Below are 18,644 nucleotides of genomic sequence, written 5' to 3' on the forward strand. Positions count from 1 at the left end.
TCTCCTAGCAGTCCAATGAGTAAAGAGGGACCTGGAGCGTAGGGAATCTCCTAGCAGTCCAATGAGTAAAGAGGGACCTGGAGCGTAGGGAATCTCCTAGCAGTCCAATGAGTAAAGAGGGACCTGGAGCGTAGGGAATCTCCTAGCAGTCCAATGAGAAAAGTGGTAAAGAGGGACCTGGAGCGTAGGGAATCTCCTAGCAGTCCAATGAGTAAAGAGGGACCTGGAGCGTAGGGAACCTCCTAGACTGTCCAATGAGTAAAGAGGTAAAGGGGGTTACCTCCTAGCCAGTCCAATGAGTAAAGAGGTAAAGGGGGTAACCTCCTAGCCAGTCCAATGAGTAAAGAGGTAAAGGGGGTAACCTCCTAGCCAGTCCAATGAGTAATGAGGTAATGATGCACCTGGAGCATGGGGAACCTCCTAGACTGTCCAATGAGTAAAGAGGGACCTGGAGTGTAGGAAACCTCCAAGTCAGTCTAATGAGTAACGAGGGCCCTGGAGCTTGGGGAACCTCCTAGTCAATCCAATGAGTCAAGAGGTAAAGGGGGTAACCTCCTTGCCAGTCCCATGAGTAACAATTTAAAGAGGGACCTGGAGCATGGGGAACCTCCTAGCAGTCCAATGAGTAAAGAGGGTTCTGGATCATGGGGAATCTCCTAGCAGTCCAATGAGTAAAGAGGGACCTGGAGCGTAGGGAATCTCCTAGCAGTCCAATGAGTAAAGAGGAACCTGGAGCGTAGGGAATCTCCTAGCAGTCCAATGAGTAAAGAGGGACCTGGATCATGGGGAACCTCCTAGCAGTCCAATGAGTAAAGAGGATCCTGGATCATGGGGAACCTCCTAGCAGTCCAATGAGTAAAGAGGGACCTGGATCATGGGGAATCTCCTAGCAGTCCAATGAGTAAAGAGGGACCTGGAGCGTAGGGAATCTCCTAGCAGTCCAATGAGAAAAGTGGTAAAGAGGACCTGGAGCGTAGGGAATCTCCTAGCAGTCCAATGAGTAAAGAGGGACCTGGAGCGTAGGGAATCTCCTAGCAGTCCAATGAGAAAAGTGGTAAAGAGGGACCTGGAGTGTAGGGAATATCCTAGCAATCCAATGAGAAAAGTGGTAAAGAGGGACCTGGAGCGTAGGGAATCTCCTTGCAGTCCAATGAGCAAAGAGGGACCTGGAGCGTAGGGAATCTCCTAGCAGTCCAATGAGAAAAGAGGGACCTGGAGCGTAGGGAATCTCCTAGCAGTCCAATGAGTAAAGAGGGACCTGGAGCGTAGGGGAATCTCCTTGCAGTCCAATGAGTAAAGAGGACCTGGAGCGTAGGGAATCTCCTAGCAGTCCAATGAGTAAAGAGGGACCTGGAGCGTAGGGAATATCCTAGCAGTCCAATGAGTAAAGAGGGACCTGGAGCGTAGGGAATCTCCTAGCAGTCCAATGAGTAAAGAGGAACCTGGAGCGTAGGGAATCTCCTAGCAGTCCAATGAGTAAAGAGGGACCTGGATCATGGGGAACCTCCTAGCAGTCCAATGAGTAAAGAGGGTCCATGATCATGGGGAACCTCCTAGCAGTCCAATGAGTAAAGAGGGACCTGGATCATGGGGAATCTCCTAGCAGTCCAATGAGTAAAGAGGGACCTGGAGCGTAGGGAATCTCCTAGCAGTCCAATGAGAAAAGTGGTAAAGAGGGACCTGGAGCGTAGGGAATCTCCTAGCAGTCCAATGAGTAAAGAGGGACCTGGAGCGTAGGGAATCTCCTAGCAGTCCAATGAGAAAAGTGGTAAAGAGGGACCTGGAGTGTAGGGAATCTCCTAGCAGTCCAATGAGCAAAGAGGGACCTGGAGCGTAGGGAATCTCCTAGCAGTCCAATGAGAAAAGAGGGACCTGGAGCGTAGGGAATCTCCTAGCAGTCCAATGAGTAAAGAGGGACCTGGAGCGTAGGGAATCTCCTTGCAGTCCAATGAGTAAAGAGGGACCTGGAGCGTAGGGAATCTCCTAGCAGTCCAATGAGTAAAGAGGGACCTGGAGCGTAGGGAATCTCCTAGCAGTCCAATGAGTAAAGAGGGACCTGGAGCGTAGGGAATCTCCTAGCAGTCCAATGAGTAAAGAGGGACCTGGAGCGTAGGGAATCTCCTAGCAGTCCAATGAGAAAAGTGGTAAAGAGGGACCTGGAGCGTAGGGAATCTCCTTGCAGTCCAATGAGCAAAGAGGGACCTGGAGCGTAGGGAATCTCCTAGCAGTCCAATGAGAAAAGAGGGACCTGGAGCGTAGGGAATCTCCTAGCAGTCCAATGAGTAAAGAGGGACCTGGAGCGTAGGGAATCTCCTTGCAGTCCAATGAGTAAAGAGGGACCTGGAAGGGAATCTCCTAGCAGTCCAATGAGTAAAGAGGGACCTGGAGCGTAGGGAATCTCCTAGCAGTCCAATGAGTAAAGAGGGACCTGGAGCGTAGGGAATCTCCTAGCAGTCCAATGAGTAAAGAGGAACCTGGAGCGTAGGGAATCTCCTAGCAGTCCAATGAGTAAAGAGGGACCTGGATCATGGGGAACCTCCTAGCAGTCCAATGAGTAAAGAGGGTCCATGATCATGGGGAACCTCCTAGCAGTCCAATGAGTAAAGAGGGACCTGGATCATGGGGAATCTCGTAGCAGTCCAATGAGTAAAGAGGGACCTGGAGCGTAGGGAATCTCCTAGCAGTCCAATGAGAAAAGTGGTAAAGAGGGACCTGGAGCGTAGGGAATCTCCTAGCAGTCCAATGAGTAAAGAGGGACCTGGAGCGTAGGGAATCTCCTAGCAGTCCAATGAGAAAAGTGGTAAAGAGGGACCTGGAGTGTAGGGAATATCCTAGCAATCCAATGAGAAAAGTGGTAAAGAGGGACCTGGAGCGTAGGGAATCTCCTAGCAGTCCAATGAGCAAAGAGGGACCTGGAGCGTAGGGAATCTCCTAGCAGTCCAATGAGAAAAGAGGGACCTGGAGCGTAGGGAATCTCCTAGCAGTCCAATGAGTAAAGAGGGACCTGGAGCGTAGGGAATCTCCTTGCAGTCCAATGAGTAAAGAGGGACCTGGAGCGTAGGGAATCTCCTAGCAGTCCAATGAGTAAAGAGGGACCTGGAGCGTAGGGAATCTCCTAGCAGTCCAATGAGTAAAGAGGGACCTGGAGCGTAGGGAATCTCCTAGCAGTCCAATGAGTAAAGAGGGACCTGGAGCGTAGGGAATCTCCTAGCAGTCCAATGAGAAAAGTGGTAAAGAGGGACCTGGAGCGTAGGGAATCTCCTAGCAGTCCAATGAGTAAAGAGGGACCTGGAGCGTAGGGAACCTCCTAGACTGTCCAATGAGTAAAGAGGTAAAGGGGGTTACCTCCTAGCCAGTCCAATGAGTAAAGAGGTAAAGGGGGTAACCTCCTAGCCAGTCCAATGAGTAAAGAGGTAAAGGGGGTAACCTCCTAGCCAGTCCAATGAGTAATGAGGTAATGATGCACCTGGAGCATGGGGAACCTCCTAGACTGTCCAATGAGTAAAGAGGGACCTGGAGTGTAGGAAACCTCCAAGTCAGTCTAATGAGTAACGAGGGCCCTGGAGCTTGGGGAACCTCCTAGTCAATCCAATGAGTCAAGAGGTAAAGGGGGTAACCTCCTTGCCAGTCCCATGAGTAACAATTTAAAGAGGGACCTGGAGCATGGGGAACCTCCTAGCAGTCCAATGAGTAAAGAGGGTTCTGGATCATGGGGAATCTCCTAGCAGTCCAATGAGTAAAGAGGGACCTGGAGCGTAGGGAATCTCCTAGCAGTCCAATGAGTAAAGAGGAACCTGGAGCGTAGGGAATCTCCTAGCAGTCCAATGAGTAAAGAGGGACCTGGATCATGGGGAACCTCCTAGCAGTCCAATGAGTAAAGAGGATCCTGGATCATGGGGAACCTCCTAGCAGTCCAATGAGTAAAGAGGGACCTGGATCATGGGGAATCTCCTAGCAGTCCAATGAGTAAAGAGGGACCTGGAGCGTAGGGAATCTCCTAGCAGTCCAATGAGAAAAGTGGTAAAGAGGGACCTGGAGCGTAGGGAATCTCCTAGCAGTCCAATGAGTAAAGAGGGACCTGGAGCGTAGGGAATCTCCTAGCAGTCCAATGAGAAAAGTGGTAAAGAGGGACCTGGAGTGTAGGGAATATCCTAGCAATCCAATGAGAAAAGTGGTAAAGAGGGACCTGGAGCGTAGGGAATCTCCTAGCAGTCCAATGAGCAAAGAGGGACCTGGAGCGTAGGGAATCTCCTAGCAGTCCAATGAGTAAAGAGGAACCTGGAGCGTAGGGAATCTCCTAGCAGTCCAATGAGTAAAGAGGGACCTGGATCATGGGGAACCTCCTAGCAGTCCAATGAGTAAAGAGGATCCTGGATCATGGGGAACCTCCTAGCAGTCCAATGAGTAAAGAGGGACCTGGATCATGGGGAATCTCCTAGCAGTCCAATGAGTAAAGAGGGACCTGGAGCGTAGGGAATCTCCTAGCAGTCCAATGAGAAAAGTGGTAAAGAGGACCTGGAGCGTAGGGAATCTCCTAGCAGTCCAATGAGTAAAGAGGGACCTGGAGCGTAGGGGAATCTCCTAGCAGTCCAATGAGAAAAGTGGTAAAGAGGACCTGGAGTGTAGGGAATATCCTAGCAATCCAATGAGAAAAGTGGTAAAGAGGGACCTGGAGCTTAGGGAATCTCCTAGCAGTCCAATGAGCAAAGAGGGACCTGGAGCGTAGGGAATCTCCTAGCAGTCCAATGAGAAAAGAGGGACCTGGAGCGTAGGGAATCTCCTAGCAGTCCAATGAGTAAAGAGGGACCTGGAGCGTAGGGAATCTCCTTGCAGTCCAATGAGTAAAGAGGGACCTGGAGCGTAGGGAATCTCCTAGCAGTCCAATGAGTAAAGAGGGACCTGGAGCGTAGGGAATCTCCTAGCAGTCCAATGAGTAAAGAGGGACCTGGAGCGTAGGGAATCTCCTAGCAGTCCAATGAGAAAAGTGGTAAAGAGGGACCTGGAGCGTAGGGAATCTCCTAGCAGTCCAATGAGTAAAGAGGGACCTGGAGCGTAGGGAATCTCCTAGCAGTCCAATGAGAAAAGTGGTAAAGAGGGACCTGGAGCATGGGGAACCTCCTAGCCATTCCCATGAGTAACAATTTAAAGAGGGACCTGGAGCATGGGGTACCTCCTAGTCAGTCCAATGAGTAAAGAGTGACCTGGTACCTGGCCAGTCCAATGTGTAAAGAGTGACCTGGAGCTTGGGGAATCTCCTAGCCAGTCCAATGAGTAAAGAGGGAATGCAGCACTTGGAAAGTGGGTAACCACCTGGCCAGTACAATGAGTAAATCGATAAATAGGAACCTGGATCATGGGGAACCTCCTAGCAGTCCAATGAGTAAAGAGGGACCTGGATCATGGGGAACCTCATAGCAGTCCAATGAGTAAAGAGGGTCCTGGATCATGGGGAACCTACTAGCAGTCCAATGAGTAAAGAGGGTCCTGGATCATGGGGAACCTCCTAGCAGTCCAATGAGTAAAGAGGGACCTGGATCATGGGGAACCTCCTAGCAGTCCAATGAGTAAAGAGGGACCTGGATCATGGGGAATCTCCTAGCAGTCCAATGAGTAAAGAGGGTCCTGGATCATGGGGAACCTCCTAGCAGTCCAATGAGTAAAGAGGGTCCTGGATCATGGGGAACCTCCTAGCAGTCCAATGAGTAAAGAGGGTCCTGGATCATGGGGAATCTCCTAGCAGTCCAATGAGTAAAGAGGGGCCTGGATCATGGGGAATCTCCTAGCAGTCCAATGAGTAAAGAGGGACGTGGAGCGTAGGGAACCTCCTAGCAGTCCAATGAGAAAAGTGTTAAAGAGGGACCTGGAGCGTAGGGAATCTCCTAGCAGTCCAATGAGTAAAGAGGGACCTGGAGCGTAGGGGTGGGGTGGTCCAAGGCCCAAAGATTGGCAGCAGAGAAAAGGTGGATTTCCAAATTGGGCACACCCCCATCGGTCTCAAGGAGATTGACTAAAGTCCCTGACACTTAGCGCCAACTGTTTTATGATGGGAATGTAGCCGTCTGGTGACCAGTTTGGAGGTTTCTTTAACCCTAAACTGTTTTATGATGGGAATGTAGCCTGTCTGGTGACCAGTTTGGAGGTTTCTTTAACCCTAAACTGTTTTATGATGGGAATGTAGCCATCTGGTGACCAGTTTAGAGGTTTCTTTAACTCTAAACTGTTTTATGATGGGAATGTAGCCTGTCTGGTGACCAGTTTGGAAGTTTCTTTAACCCTAAACTGTTTTATGATGGGAATGTAGCCTGTCTGGTGACCAGTTTGGAGGTTTCTGGTACCAATCAATCTATTTTGACAATGTATTAAAATGATACCTTGGTTTTAACTGGAGATTCATAGAATGAGAAGGGTAATTGTCTATGTGCCCGCTGTACTCCTTGTGGGTAACAGCTTATTTTCACCTTAACCCTAACCTTAACCTTAACCCTAACCCTAACCATTAACCCTAACCCTAACCTTAACCCTAACCCTAACCTTAATCCTAACCCTAACCCTAACCTTAACCCTAACCCTAACCTTAATCCTAACCCTAACCTTAACCCTAACCCTAACCTTAATCCTAACCCTAACCTTAATCCTAACCTTAACCCTAACCTTAACCCTAACCATTAACCCTAACCATTAACCCTAACCCTAACCTTAACCCTAACCCTAACCTTAATCCTAACCTTAACCCTAACCTTAACCCTAACCATTAACCCTAACCCTAACTTTAACCCTAACCCTAACCTTAATCCTAACCTTAACCCTAACCTTAACCTTAACACTAACCATTAACCCAAACCTTAACCCTAACCTTAACCTTAATCCTAACCTTAACCCTAACCTTAACCTTAACCTTAACCCTAACCTTAACCTTAACCTTAACCCTAACCATTAACCCTAACCATTAACCCTAACCTTAACCCTAACCTTAACCCTAACCCTAACCCTTAACCCTAACCCTAACCCTGAACCTAACCCTAACCCCAACCCTAAACCAGACATCATGATTTGACGTGTGGTACTTCTCACTTTCAGTTTAGAAATCTATGTTGCATTCCTTTCTAACTTTTCTGTGTCACTTTCTCACTGTGTGTGTGTGTGTGTGTGTGTGTGTGTGTGTGTGTGTGTGTGTGTGTGTGTGTGTGTGTGTGTGTGTGTGTGTGTGTGTGTGTGTGTGTGTGTGTGTGTGTGTGTGTGTGTGTGTAGGAGGCATACTCAGTAGCGCGGCAGTTCAACCTCATCCCTCCAGTGTGTGAGCAGGCAGAATACCACTACTACCACAGAGACAAGGTGGAGGTCCAGCTACCTGAACTATACCACAAGATAGGTACTGTACACACACACACAACAGTGGATCTCTTTAGCACAAACAAATACAAATATGAAAGACAGATAATTCACTTTACTTTTAACAATGGTGAACGAATCACATGTTAAATGACGTAGCTGCAAGCTGTCTGTGTTTACATCCTCTCAGTCCAATCACCATAGACTGTTATAGTAGAGAGAGAGGCTCTCAGTCCAATCACCATAGACTGTTATAGTAGAGAGAGAGGCTCTCAGTCCAATCACCATAGACTGTTATAGTAGAGAGAGAGGCTCTCAGTCCAATCACCACAGACTGTTATAGTAGAGAGAGAGGTCACAGAGAAAAGGGTAGGGGACTAGCTGGAGGTTCAGATCTCCTGGAGAGGTACCCTCCTGTAGCTTATCAAGGAGCTAATTATTAGACACAGGTGAACAAGATTAGGGTTGGAGAAAACCTAAAAGATGGTAACTCTCCAAGAGCCCTGAATCAGATCATACTGGGGCCCCACAAGGGTGCGTTCTGAGCCCTCTCCTGTACTCCCTGTTCACCCACGACTGCGTGGCCATGCACGCCTCCAACTCAATCATCAAGTTTGCGGACGACACAACAGTGGTAGGCTTGATTACCAACAACGACGAGACGGCCTACAGAGGGCCCTCGGAGTGTGGTATCAGGAAAATAACCTCACACTCAACGTCAACAAAACTAAGGAGATGATTGTGGACTTCAGGAAACAGCAGAGGGAGCACCCCCCTATCCACATCGATGGGACAGTAGTGGAGAGGGTAGTAAGTTTTAAGTTCCTCGGCGTACACATCACGGACAAACTGAATTGGTCCACCCATACAGACAGCGTTGTGAAGAAGGCGCAGCAGCGCCTCTTCAACCTCAGGAGGCTGAAGAAATTTGGCTTGTCACCAAAAGCACTCACAAACTTCTACAGATGCACAATCGAGAGCATTCTGTCAGGCTGTATCACCGCCTGGTACAGCAACTGCTCCGCCCACAACCGTAAGGCTCTCCAGAGGGTAGTGAGGTCTGCACAACGCATCACCGGGGGCAAACTACCTGCCCTCCAGGACACCTACACCACCCGATGTCACAGGAAGGCCATAAAGATCATCAAGGACAACAACCACCCGAGCCACTGCCTGTTCACCCCGCTATCATCCAGAAGGCGAGGTCAGTACAGGTGCATCAAAGCTGGGACCGAGAGACTGAAAAACAGCTTCTATCTCAAGGCCATCAGACTGTTAAACAGCCACCACTAACATCCAGCCACTTTAATAATGGGAATTGATGGAAATTGATGTAAAATACTGTATATCACTAGCCACTTTAAACAATGCTACTTAATATAATGTTTACATACCCTACATTACTCATCTCATATGTATATGTATATACTGTACTCTATATAACTCTATAACTAGACTAATCATGATTATGTAACTATAACTAGACTAATCACGATGACAGCTTGAAAGACATTTTGGACACTACAGTGAAAATGGTTAACTTCGTTAAAGCAAGGCCCCTGAACTCCTGTGTGTTTTCTGCACTATGCAATGATATGGGCAGCGACCATGTAACACTTTTACAACATACTGAAGTGGGCTGGTTATCAAGGGACAAAGTATTTACACTTTTTATTTTTAATTGAAGAGCTTAAAATTATCTTGACCATCATTTTCACTTTGTCATGACCGCTTGCATGATGACGAGTTTCTCACACGACTGGCCTATCTGGGTGATGTTTGTTCTCCCCTGAATGATCTGAATCTAGGATTACAGGGACTCTTCAACTATATTGAACGTGCGGGACCATATTGAGGCTCTGATTAAGACGTTGGAGCTCTTCTCTGTCTGCATTAACAAGGACAACACACAGGTTGGAGCTCTTCTCTGTCTGCATTAACAAGGACAACACACAGGTTGGAGCTCTTCTCTGTCTGCATTAACACGGACAACACACAGGTTGGAGCTCTTCTCTGTCTGCATTAACAAGGACAACACACAGGTTGGAGCTCTTCTCTGTCTGCATTAACAAGGACAACACACAGGTTGGAGTTCTTCTCTGTCTGCATTAACAAGGACAACACACAGGTTGGAGCTCTTCTCTGTCTGCATTAACAAGGACAACACACAGGTTGGAGCTACTCTCTGTCTGCATTAACAAGGACAACACACAGGTTGGAGCTCTTCTCTGTCTGCATTAACAAGGACAACACACAGGTTGGAGCTCTTCTCTGTCTGCATTAACACGGACAACACACAGGTTGGAGCTCTTCTCTGTCTGCATTAACACGGACAACACACAGGTTGGAGCTCTTCTCTGTCTGCATTAACAAGGACAACACACAGGTTGGAGCTCTTCTCTGTCTGCATTAACACGGACACACACAGGTTGGAGCTCTTCTCTGTCTGCATTAACACGGACAACACACAGGTTGGAGCTCTTCTCTGTCTGCATTAACAAGGACAACACACAGGTTGGAGCTCTTCTCTGTCTGCATTAACACGGACAACACACAGGTTGGAGCTCTTCTCTGTCTGCATTAACAAGGACAACACACAGGTTGGAGCTCTTCTCTGTCTGCATTAACATGGACAACACACAGGTTGGAGCTCTTCTCTGTCTGCATTAACAAGGACAACACACAGGTTGGAGCTCTTCTCTGTCTGCATTAACAAGGACAACACACAGGTTGGAGCTCTTCTCTGTCTGCATTAACAAGGACAACACACAGGTTGGAGCTCTTCTCTGTCTGCATTAACAAGGACAACACACAGGTTGGAGGAGCTCTTCTCTGTCTGCATTAACAAGGACAACACACAGGTTGGAGCTCTTCTCTGTCTGCATTAACAAGGACAACACACAGGTTGGAGCTCTTCTCTGTCTGCATTAACAAGGACAACACACAGGTTGGAGCTCTTCTCTGTCTGCATTAGCAAAGGACAACACACAGGTTGGAGCTCTTCTCTGTCTGCATTAACAAGGACAACACACAGGTTGGAGGAGCTCTTCTCTGTCTGCATTAACAAGGACAACACACAGGTTGGAGGAGCTCTTCTCTGTCTGCATTAACAAGGACAACACACAGGTCTTTCCATCATTGTATGATTTTTTTGTGTGCAAATTAACTCAAGCTTGTGGACAATGTCAAATGTGATATAGCGAAGCACCTGAGTGAGTTGGGTGCTCAGTTACGCAGGTACTTTCCAGAAACGGACGACACATACAACTGGATTCGTTATCCCTTTCATGCCTCCAGACCACTTACCGAACAAGAGAGCCTCATCCAAATTGCAGCAAGCAGATCTGTGAAAATGTAATTTAAGCCGCTGCCAGATGTCTGGATTGGGCTGCGCTCAGAGTATCCTGACTTGGCAAATTGCGCTGCTAAGACACTGATGTCCTTTGCAACCACGTACCTATGTGAGAGTGGATTCTCGGTACTCACTAACTTAATACAGGCACAGACTGTGTGTGGAAAATGATTTTAAGACTGAGACTCTTCAATACAACCCAACACTGCAGAGTTTCAAGCATTCCCTTCTCATTAACCTAATCATGGTGATTCACAATTTTCATCAAATAAGGTTTTATATGTAGATGGTTAAATAAAGAGCAGAATGATTGATGATTATAATATTATTATTTGTGCCCTGGTCCTATAAGAGCTCTCTGTCACTTCCCACGAGCCGGGTTGTGGTGACAACTCACACTCATTCTTCTGTTTAAGAAATGCATCGTATAGTGTGTGTGTGTGTGTGTGTGTGTGTGTGTGTGTGTGTGTGTGTGTGTGTGTGTGTGTGTGTGTGTGTGTGTGTGTGTGTGTGTGTGTGTGTGTGTGTGTGGCAGGCTTACAATGATGGCAAAAAACAAAACTTGAGAGTGTGCTGACCCTGGTGCTAGAGGGGGTACAGCTGACCCTGGTGCTAGAGGGGGTACAGCTGACCCTGGTGCTAGAGGGGGTACAGCTGACCCTGGTGCTAGAGGGGGTACAGCTGACCCTGGTGCTAGAGGGGGTACAGCTGACCCTGGTGCTAGAGGGGGGTACAGCTGACCCTGGTGCTAGAGGGGGTACAGCTGACCCTGGTGCTAGAGGGGGGTACAGCTGACCCTGGTGCTAGAGGGGGGTACAGCTGACCCTGGTGCTAGAGGGGGTACGCAGCTGGAGGTTGAAATGGGTACAGGACTATAAAACGTTTGGTGAAGAGAATCATTGTACCTTCTAAACCGTTGAGAAATATATTTTCAATATCCAAAAATATTGTATTTTCAACAGTTTGAAGCTGATGTGCAAAACCGAAATTAAAAGAGGCAAAAATGACATTTCAGCATAGAAATGGCAAAAATAGAACATATCAACCGCTTCTTAGACTTCCTTTCAATGAGAACGACAGATCTATTACTCACATTTCTATGTGAATTTGGCCGGTCACCCAAAAAGTTACACATTGCAGCCTTAATCCCAGGTGTAGGATAGAGGATGTGGCCCCCTCTAGCTGGGGGTCTGATATCAGGGTTACAGATTGAATAGAGCCTCTAGTAACTATCTGTTCTCAGGTGTAGGAGTGATGACGTGGTCCCCTCTAGCTGGAGGTCTGATATCAGGGAAATACAACGACGGAGTTCCTGAAGACTCAAGAGCTGCCATGAAGGTACAGACACAACAACCCGCACGTACCAACACACACACACATTTACATTTAAGTCATTTAGCAGACGCTCTTATCCAGAGCGACTTACAAATTGGTGCGTTCACCTTATGACATCCAGTGGAACAGCCACTTTACAATAGAGCATCTAAATCTATTAAGGGGGGGTGAGAAGGATTACACACACTTTCTTATTTTTTACAAATATGTTTTTATGGTATTTTAAGATTTCTGGACCAGATCAGTCAAATTGGAACAAATCAGTCAAATGTATTTATATAGTCCTTCTTACATCAGCTGATGTCTCAAAATGCTGTACAGAAACCCAGCCTAAAACTCCAAACACTCCCTAGAAAGGCCGAAACCTAGGAAGAAAACTAGAGAGGAACCAGGCTATGTGGGGTGGCCAGTCCTCTTCTGACTGTGCCGGGTGGAGATTATAACAGAACATGGCCAAGATGTTCAAATGTTCATAGATGACCAGCAGGGTCAAATGATAATAATCACAGTAGTTGTCGAGGGTGCAACAAGTCAGCACCTCAGGAGGGAATGTCAGTTGGCTTTTCATAGCTGATCATTGAGAGTATCTCTACCACTCCTGCTGTCTCTAGAGAGTTGAAAACAGCAGGTCTGGGACAGGGAGCACATCCGGTGAACAGGTTAGGGTTCCATAGCCGCAGGCAGAACAGTTGAAACGGGAGCAGCAGCACGACCAGGTGGACTGGGGACAGCAAGGAGTCATCAGGCCAGGTAGTCCTGAGGCATGGTCCTAGGGCTCACATTCTCTGAGAGAGAGAGAGAGAATAAAGGGAGCTGGAACTGTAGCTGGAGGCTTTATTAATACCGCTGGACATTTCATATAAACTAGACATTTCATATAAACTAACCTGCAGTAGAATTCATCCATTCTCTGAGACAACACCAATATGGCTATCCAATACCAGACATCAATAAGCCCAGTTATACAAACTATGTGTGTGTGTGTGTGTGTGTGTGTGTGTGTGTGTGTGTGTGTGTGTGTGTGTGTGTGTGTGTGTGTGTGTGTGTGTGTGTGTGTGTGTGTGTGTGTGTGTGTGTGTGTGTGTGTGTGTTTGCAGGGCTATGTGTGGATGAAGGATCGAATATTCAGTGAGGAGGGACAGAAACAGCTGGCCAAGATCAAAGAGCTCCACCCTTTGGCTGATCGGATGAACTGCACCCTATCTCAACTCGCTATAGGTAAGGTATTGTGGTGTGTGTCTCTATGTTTGGGTGTGTTAGTGCTGAGCAATTCACAGAAAAAGTCATAACTGGGGGGTTTTAAACAACTAATTGACTAATGTCCTTGAATTATTTGAATTCCATAGTGTTTTTCTTTCTTTCTTTTAACACATTGCACAGTTTCTCTAGAGATCAGATCTAACTGCGTAATGTTTTAGCTCTGACAGTGCAATAATACACAACATTTACCCAATATATACATATATATATACCAAATATATACACATACATATACCCAATATATACATATACTCAATACACACACATACATACACACAACATATACCCAATATATACAACATCAATACACACACATACATACACACAACATATACCCAATATACAACATATACCCAATACACAACATATACCCAATACACAACATATACCCAATACACACATATACCCAATACACAACATATACCCAATACACAACATATACCCAATACACAACATATACCCAATACACAACATATACCCAATACACAACATATACCCAATACACAACATATACCCAATACACACATATACCCAATACACAACATATACCCAATACACACATACACATATACACAACATATACCCAATATACAACATATACCCAATATACAACATATACCCAATACACACATACACATATACACCACATATACCCAATTCACAATATACACATATACACAACATATACCCAATATACAACATATACCCAATACACTACATATACACAATACACACATATACACAATACACACATATACATATACACAACATATGCATATACACCACATATACCCAATACACACATATACATATACACAACATATACCCAATACACACATATACATATACACAACATATACCCAATACACACATATACACAATACACAACATATACATATACACTACATGTAGCCAATATATACATATACATATAACCAATATATACAAACACATACACACAACATATACCCAATACACACATATACATATACACACATATACCCGATACACACACATACACGATACACAACATATACCCAATACACAACATATACCCAATACACAACATATACCCAATAAACAACATATACCCAATATACAACATATACCCAATACACACACATACACGATACACAACATATACCCAATACACAACATATACCCAATACACACATATACCCAATACACAACATATACCCAATACACACATATACACAATACACAACATATACCCGATACACACACATACACGATACACAACATATACCCAATACACCACATATACCCAATACACAGTATATACACACATATACCCAATACACACATATACATATACACAACATATACCCAATACACAACATATACCCAATACACAGTATATACACACATATACCCGATACACACATATACACGATACACAACATATACCCAATACACAACATATGCATATACACAACATATACCCAATACACAGTATATACACACATATACCCAATACACACATATACATATACACAACATATACCCAATACACAACATATACCCAATACACAACATATACCCAATACACACATATACACAATACACACATATACCCAATACACACATATACATATACACAACATATACCCAATACACTACATATACATATACACAACATATACCCAATACACACATATACATATACACAACATATACCCAATACACACATATACATATACACAACATATACCCAATACACACATATACATATACACAACATATACCCAATACACACATGTACATATACACCACATATGCCCAATACACACATATACATATACACAACATATACCCAATACACACATATACATATACACAACATATACCCAATACACACATGTACATATACCCAATACACACATATACATATACACCACATATACCCAATACACACCATATACCCAATGCACACATATACATACACACAAAATATACCCAATACACACATATACATATACACAACATATACCCAATACACACATATACATATACACACATATACCCAATACACACATATACATATACAACAACATATACCCAATACACACATATGCATATACACCACATATGCCCAATACACACATATACATATACACAACATATACATATACCCAATACACACATATACATATACACACATATACCCAATACACACATATACATATATACAACATATACATATATACAACATATACCCAATACACACATATACATATACACACATATACCCAATACACACATATACATATACCCAATACACACATATACATATACCCAATACACACATATACATATACACACATATACCCAATACACACATATACATATACCCAATACACACATATACATATATACAACATATACATATACACACATATACATATACCCAATACACACATATACATATACCCAATACACACATATACATATACCCAATACACACATATACATATATACAACATATACATATATACAACATATACCCAATACACACATATACATATATACAACATATACATATATACAACATATACCCAATACACACAAATCTAGTAAAGGAATGGAATTAAGAATATATGAATATATGGATGAGCAATGTCAGAGTGACATAGACTAAGATACAGTAGTATAGAATACAGTATATACATATGGGAGGAGTAATGTCAGTGCGACATAGACTAAGATACAGTAGTATAGAATACAGTATATCAAATCAAATCAAATTTTATTTGTCACATACACATGGTTAGCAGATGTTAATGCGAGTGTAGCGAAATGCTTGTGCTTCTAGTTCCGACAATGCAGTGATAACCAACAAGTAATCTAACTAACAATTCCCAAAACTACTGTCTTATACACAGTGTAAGGGGATAAGGAATATGTACATAAGGATATATGAATGAGTGATGGTACAGAGCAGCATACAGTAGATGGTATCGAGTACAGTATATACATATGAGATGAGTATGTAGACAAAGTAAACAAAGTGGCATAGTTAAAGTGGCTAGTGACATAAGAATGCAGTCGATGATCTAGAGTACAGTATATACATATGCATATGAGATGAATAATGTAGGGTAAGTAACATTATATAAGGTAGCATTGTTTAAAGTGGCTAGTGATATATTTACATCATTTCCCATCAATTCCCATTATTAAAGTGGCTGGAGTTGGGTCAGTGTCAATGACAGTGTGTTGGCAGCAGCCACTCAATGTTAGTGATTGCTGTTTAACAGTCTGATGGCCTTGAGATGGAAGCTGTTTTTCAGTCTCTCGGTCCCAGCTTTGATGCACCTGTACTGACCTCGCCTTCTGGATGATAGCGGGGTGAACAGGCAGTGGTTCGGGTGGTTGATGTCCTTGATGATCTTTATGGCCTTCCTGTAACATCGGGTGGTGTAGGTGTCCTGGAGGGCAGGTAGTTTGCCCCCGGTGATGCGTTGTGCAGACCTCACTACCCTCTGGAGAGCCTTACGGTTGAGGGCGGAGCAGTTGCCGTACCAGGCGGTGATACAGCCCGCCAGGATGCTCTCGATTGTGCATCTGTAGAAGTTTGTGAGTGCTTTTGGTGACAAGCCGAATTTCTTCAGCCTCCTGAGGTTGAAGAGGCGCTGCTGCGCCTTCTTCACGACGCTGTCAGTGTGAGTGGACCAATTCAGTTTGTCTGTGATGTGTATGCCGAGGAACTTAAAACTTGCTACCCTCTCCACTACTGATCCATCGATGTGGATAGGGGGTGTTCCCTCTGCTGTTTCCTGAAGTCCACAATCATCTCCTTAGTTTTGTTGACGTTGAGTGTGAGGTTATTTTCCTGACACCACACTCCGAGGGCCCTCACCTCCTCCCTGTAGGCCGTCTCGTCGTTGTTGGTAATCAAGCCTACCACTGTTGTGTCGTCCGCAAACTTGATGATTGAGTTGGAGGCGTGCATGGCCACGCAGTCGTGGGTGAACAGGGAGTACAGGAGAGGGCTCAGAACGCACCCTTGTGGGGCCCCCGTGTTGAGGATCAGCGGGGAGGAGATGTTGTTGCCTACCCTCACCACCTGTGGGCGGCCCGTCAGGAAGTCCAGTACCCAGTTGCACAGGGCGGGGTCGAGACCCAGGGTCTCGAGCTTGATGACGAGCTTGGAGGGTACTATGGTATTGAATGCCGAGCTGTAGTCAATGAACAGCATTCTCACATAGGTATTCCTCTTGTCCAGGTGGGTTAGGGCAGTGTGCAGTGTGCATAGGAGATGAGATTACTCAAAATATATAAACATTCGAATTTCATTGTCTGAATAAAAGCTTTGTACTCACCTCGCCTTCTGGATGATAGAGGGGTGAACAGGCAGTGGCTCGGGTGGTTGTTGTCCTTGATGATCTTTTTGGCCTTCCTGTGACATCGAGTGGTGTAGGTGTCCTGGAGGGCAGGTAGTTTGCCCCACCCTCTGGAGAGCCCTGCGGTTGTGGGCGGTGCAGTTGCCGTACCAAGCGGCGATACAGGCCGACAGGATGCTTTTGATTGTGCATCTGTAAAAGTTTGTGACTGTTTTAGGTGACAAGTCCAATTTCTTCAGCCTCCTGAGGTTGAAGAGGCGCTGTAGCACCCTTGTTGAGGATCAGTGAAGTGGAGGTGTTGTTTCCTACCTTCACCACCTGGGGGCGGTCCGTCAGGAAGTCCAAGACCCAGTTGCACAGGGCTGGGTTCAGTCCCAGGGCCTCAATCTTAATGATGCGCTTGGAGGGTACTAGGCTGTTGAATGCTGAGCTGTAGTCAATGAAAGGCATTCTTACATAGGTATTCCTCTTGTCCAGATGGGATAGGGCAGTGTGCAGTGGACCTATTGGGGCAGTAAGCAAATTGAAGTGGGTCTAGGGTGACAGGTAAGGTAGAGGTGATATGATCCTTGACTAGTCTCTCAAAGAACTTCATGATGACAGAAGTGAGTGCTATGGGGCGACAGTCATTTAGTTCAGATAGCTTCGCTTTCTTGTGTACAGGAACAATGGTGGCCATCTGGAAGCATTTAGGGAAACCAGGCTGGGTTAATGAGAGTTTGAATATGTCCATAGACACACCAGCCAGCTGGACTGTGCATACTCTGAGGACGCGGCTAGGGACAAGATAGAACTGCCAAAGGGGGCGGTGTTGCAATCTACTGCAGAGATAGCCTGGAGAGTTCTGTCTTACTATCCAGGTCTGTGCCCAAACAATTCGAGCTTCTACTTTTAAAAATCCACCTTTCCAGAAACAAGTCCCTCACTGTTGCCTCTTGCTATAGACCACCCTCTGCCCCCAGCTGTGCCCTGGACACCATATGTGAATTGATTGCCCCCCCATC

At 45.3% G+C, this 18,644-nt stretch overlaps 1 protein-coding gene across 1 annotated transcript in view; it reads left to right on the top strand.

Moving 5' to 3' along the window:
• The window catches only part of LOC135572795 (voltage-gated potassium channel subunit beta-3-like), a 93,343-nt gene that overhangs the window by 45,469 nt on the left and 29,230 nt on the right, over positions 1-18,644 (top strand). Inside the window, exons 7-9 of the mRNA XM_065021215.1 lie at positions 7,249-7,369; positions 11,925-12,019; positions 13,114-13,234. Of these exons, the coding sequence (XP_064877287.1) occupies positions 7,249-7,369; positions 11,925-12,019; positions 13,114-13,234 (337 nt within the window). The remainder of the gene's footprint in view (positions 1-7,248; positions 7,370-11,924; positions 12,020-13,113; positions 13,235-18,644) is intronic.

This window comes from Oncorhynchus nerka, linkage group LG8 (assembly GCF_034236695.1).
Source record: "Oncorhynchus nerka isolate Pitt River linkage group LG8, Oner_Uvic_2.0, whole genome shotgun sequence".
In the NCBI taxonomy this organism is placed as follows: Eukaryota; Metazoa; Chordata; class Actinopteri; order Salmoniformes; family Salmonidae; genus Oncorhynchus; species Oncorhynchus nerka.